The sequence below is a fragment of the Berghia stephanieae genome, chromosome 1, assembly GCF_034508935.2.
Source record: "Berghia stephanieae isolate SIO BIC M18660-M18661 chromosome 1, UCSD_Bste_1.3, whole genome shotgun sequence".
Classification (NCBI taxonomy): domain Eukaryota; kingdom Metazoa; phylum Mollusca; class Gastropoda; order Nudibranchia; family Aeolidiidae; genus Berghia; species Berghia stephanieae.
In genome coordinates this window covers 25,405,288-25,410,287 of record NC_088360.1, presented here as the reverse complement: position 1 = coordinate 25,410,287, position 5,000 = coordinate 25,405,288, and the positions used below count along the sequence as shown (strand labels likewise).

Here is a 5,000-nt window from a genome sequence, read left to right as displayed (position 1 = left end):
GTTTGCCGGTGTGTACACTGAGAAGATTGTCAAATCGGCCAATAGCGTGGACACGCTCTGGATCAGAAACCTTCAGCTTGGTGAGAAACGGGATGGTAGATTTTGGGTTAAAAAAAAAAGAAGCCATTTAAAAACATTTTTTCCTGTCCTATGAATATTATATCAACCCATAGTTAAAGATAGATAGTCTTAAGTAACTGTTTATTTTGGTATATACGCTTTGGATCAGAAACCTTTAGCTTGGTGAGAAACGGGATGATAGTTTTTGGGGTTTAAAAAAAAAAAAAGAAGCCATTTTAAAATATTTTTTTCCCTGTCCTGTGAATATTATATCAATTCATAGTTAAAGATAGATAGTCTTAAATAATTCGTTTATTGTGGTATTTGGCCTGAAATATTTAGTTAGACTGGTAGGAAGACTAGTGCTATTACCATTGTTGCCAATTTTGATGTTTAATGCCAAATTAAAAAATAAAACCATGCTGTTTTTAAAAAAAAAGTCGGTTGGCATGCAAACATATGGGTTTGATATTTCAGCATTTTTGGCTTTTTTATTTTTCAAATGACATGATTTCAATTATTTTATAGACAAATTAACAATGATTTTACAAAATAAACAAATTTTCACTCTTTAACTGACAAGTCGAGATTGATTTTTGATAAAAATCAAAGCACTATTCAATGATGTTGTGTGACTCGGTGACTCAGTGGCACAATAGTCAAGCAATGTTTACCATGATCAATGACCAGATTGATGACAGTGATCATAGAAAATATTCGGTGGACGTTGTGTCCTTGGGTAAGGCATTCAACACACATTACAACACTTGACTCAGGTGTGAATAAGGACCTGGCTAAAACAACTGCTAACCAGTACTGTATGAAATGAAAATAGGGTTTCATATGGCCTACTGGGGGAGTACATAAAACATTGTAAAAAAAATTGAGCTTTTATATAGAGCAATATCCCACTAAATGTGTTCAAAGCGCTTTACAAGGGGTCCCTGGCCAACAGCAAACATTTAACATTTAGACGGGACATGACCCTGTTAGGCGATGTTACAATTTTTTCGGAAGAGACAACGCTGTTACGCCAGGTACTCATTTTACACCTGAGTACTGTTAGAGAATGTGAGTAAAGAGCCTTTTCCAAGGACTCAACTATTCGCTGAGCAAGGCTCGAACCCGGGACCTTCCGATCCGAAAGCGAGTGTCATACCACTAGACAGCCGGACAAAGTGCATTTGAGCACAATTAATGTGTCTGGAGTTGCGCTATATACATTTTCTTACTTATTTTTATCATTACTCATTTGTTGCCCACAAATATTCTTTATTTCAATAGTTTTGTTATCTTAAATTAAAATACCTACCCCCCCCCCCCCTCCCGTCTCCCTGCCTCAGCCTTAACCAGTACTGTGATGGGAATGGTGTGTGTCTACCTGTTTGAAGGGGACGCTATGACGTCATCGGGGTTTTACCAGGGATATGACGCAGTCACGTGGATCGTCATCTTACAACAGGTCGGGTTAACAACTATTTGACACATCATCATTGTTATCATCATCATCATCATCATCATCATCATCATCATCATCATCATCATCATCATCATCATCGTCATCATCATCATCATTATCGTCGTTGTCGTCGTCGTCGTCATCATCATTATCATCATCATCATCATCGTCATCAACATATTATTCACCATCATATTCATCATCTACATCATCATCATCATCATCATCATCATCATTATCATCACCATTACCATCATCATCACTATCACCATCACAAGCACCACCACTACCCCACCACCGCCACCACCTCCACCATCATCATCATCATCATCATCACTATCCCTAGGTAACGCCGAGACTTGGTGTCTCAAGCAGTAGAGCTTTCAGACAGCAATACTAAATTATTATACAACTCATATCTCGGTACAGTTTCCGTCTTCTACTTTATTTTAAAACAAAAATTGTTTTGCTGGGAAAGAAGTAGTCATGTTAGAAACGCCATACAGCTGTGTCTTACCGGGTCATTATCAGCAATGTATCTTTTTTTTATGTTTTATGCTTGAGAACCTGAATATCTCTACTCCATGGACGGTTTTTTTAGAATGAAGGGCAACAACCCATGATGGAAACAGTTTTATAAAAAAATAATATAAGTTGTCTCCCTTGCTTTAGAGAAATTCACTTCTTTTAAAATCTATTTTCCACCAAATGACTGTATCACCTTCCTCTATTATACAGAACTACGCTCGTACCATCACATTTTCCATCAATAAATGACCACTCACTAGCACCATCACCACCACCAAAACCATAAAACTGTTTTGAAACGATGACTCCTCTGTATTGTTGATTACAAAGTGAGACCAACCGTAAGCGTTCGTAAACTCATGGCCTGACAAAGACCAACAGACGACGTCAAAAGATACGTCTTTGGTCACAAAAAAAAAACAAAAAAAAACAAAAAACAAACAAATCGTGAGTTGAATTCAATTGTTCAACCAACGAGATGTCTTGTTACCTTGACAACGACTAAAGACAACTCACCACAAACCTAAAAATGACGCCAAAATATGGGTCTTCGCCATGGCGTACTAAAAGAGTCACTATAGATAGTTCGAAGATGACGTCACTCAGGTCTTTGTTATTGTTTTTTGCCATCCACGTTTATGAGTAATGCTCACTGAACTGTATTAACCTGACTATAAACGTTCATGGATACACACAGTTTTGTGTGTTGGTTCGTTTTACTTCCGGATGGCAATGTTATGAGCTTCTTAGCCAAGCGCATACTATCTATAGTAGGGCCCTGGTCTGAGCGGAGTCATCGTTATCATATAGATAGAATGCGGTTGGTCAAGGAGTTCATTGCCATCCCGAAGTAAGCCACCAAACTGTATGTAACCATGACTATAAACGTTCATGGTAAACAGTTTTGTGGTTGTCTAACTCGATGCAAGTATGAGCTTTAGCCAAGACATACTACAAAGGCCTGTCTGAGGGAGTCATCTGCATACACTAGAACCACCGTTTGACGTAATTTTTGTTAGGTTTGTGCACCGCCTAGTGAGTTGTCGTTAGTAGAGCTCAAGGAAACAAGTGATTCCATTGGTTGAGCATTGAATACAACTCACGATTTGTTTTCTTTTGTGGCCAAAGACGTCTTTTGACGTCACTTTTAGGTCAGTGTCAGGTTCGAAGTTAACGATGGCTACGGTCTCAGTGGGTTTTAGTATCAGGCAACGATGACAACGGACCAACCGTCTCAAAACAGTATTATGTCGGCATGAATGGGATTCCGAAAGTTAGTTTAGAATTAAAATTTAGAACTACGAATTTTGAGTGTTTTCCAAGGTGCGAAACTGTATTTACACTCCACAAGAGAGAGAGAGAGAGAGAGAGAGAGAGAGAGAGAGAGAGAGAGAGAGAGAGTAAATTAAACCCGAGTTTCCTATTTGCGTCCATAAACTCAATTTCCTGTATCTCGTCCACCCCGACATAATTCCGTTTTGAGACGACGATCACCTATATGTGGATATGATAGGTGTCTATGTGGTCTTGTCGTATGACACTCGCTTTCGGATCGGAAAGTCCTGAGTTCTAGCCTCGCCCTGGAGCATTGTGTCCCTATGTTGAGGAGGAAACAATTGTTAATGATATCGTCTAACAGGCGTCATGTCTCGTTCTACATGTTACGTGTTGCTGTTGGTCAGGGACCCTTTGTTAAGAGCTTTGAGCACGTTTATAGGATACATATTGCGCTACATGAAAGCTCAATTAAAAGAAAAATCACATTTGTTTCATACAGGCCTTACTAGGACTAGTGACAGCGTTGGTGATGAAATACGCAGACAACATCCTCAAGGGTTTTGCTTCCTCCATTGCCATCGTGGCTACGACAGCTGTTTCATATTTCCTTCTCAGTGATTTACATCTGTCTTGGTAAGACTTTTCTCCATGTTGTTGTTGTTGATGTTTGTTTGTTTGTTTGTTTGTGTGTTTGTTAACTGTTGTTGTTGTTGGTGGCAGCGGCGATGGTTGTGGTGCTGCATTGCTTCCTCTCCATCGTGGCTACGACAGCTGTTTCATATTTCCTTCTCAGTGATTTACATCTGTCTTGGTAAGACTTTTCTCCATGTTGTTGTTGTTGTTGTTGATGATGTTTGTTTGTTTGTTTGTTTACTGTTGTTGTTGGTGGCGGCAGCGGCGATGGTTGGGAGGGGGGGGGGGGGAGGTGGTACATTGCCTTCTCTCCATCGTGGTCACGACAGTTGTTTCATATCTCATTCTTAGTGACTTACATCTGTCTTGCTAAGACTTTTCTCCATGTTGTGATTGTTGGTGTTTGTTTGTTTGTTTGTTTACTGTTGTTGTTGTTGGTGGCAGCGGCGATGGTTGTGGTGCTGCATTGCTTCCTCTCCATCGTGGTCACGACAGATGTTTCATATTTCCTTCTCAGTGATTTACATCTGTCTTGGTAAGACTTTTATCCATGTTGTGGTTGTTTGTTGATTGTTTGTTTATTTGTTGTTCTTTTGTTGCTGTTTTTGGTGGTGGTGGTGGTTGTGGTTTACATCTGTCTCAATATTATTATTATTATTATTATTATTATTATTATTATTATTATTATTATTATTATTATTATTATTATTATTATTATTATTATATTATTATTATTATTATTATTATTATTATTATTATTATTATTATACTTGTTGTTGTTGTGGTGGTGGTGGTTGTAGTAGTGTTGAAGGGTGTGGTAGTTTGCCTCCTCCAGTGCAATCGTGGTCCCTCATGAACTTTTATCTGTCTTTTGTTGTTTTTGTTGTTGTTGTTGTTTTTGATGTTGCTGTTGTTGCTGTTGTTGCTGTTGTTGTTGTTTTTGATGTTGTTGTTGTTTTTGATGTTGTTGTTGTTTTTGATGTTGTAGTTGTTGTTGTTATTTATGATGATGATGATGATGATGATGATGATGACGATGACG

At 38.4% G+C, this 5,000-nt stretch overlaps 1 protein-coding gene across 3 annotated transcripts in view; it reads left to right on the top strand.

Annotated features, from left to right (window-relative positions):
* LOC144970972 (UDP-N-acetylglucosamine transporter-like) overlaps nucleotides 1-5,000 on the top strand; it is a 140,666-nt gene that overhangs the window by 133,321 nt on the left and 2,345 nt on the right. For all 3 annotated transcript variants that reach the window (XM_078911215.1, XM_078911225.1, XM_078911206.1), the window contains 3 exons: nucleotides 1-80; nucleotides 1,404-1,522; nucleotides 3,825-3,958. The exon at nucleotides 1-80 is cut by the window's left edge and continues 122 nt beyond it. In XM_078911215.1, coding sequence (XP_078767341.1) covers nucleotides 1-80; nucleotides 1,404-1,522; nucleotides 3,825-3,958 — 333 coding nt within the window. The remainder of the gene's footprint in view (nucleotides 81-1,403; nucleotides 1,523-3,824; nucleotides 3,959-5,000) is intronic.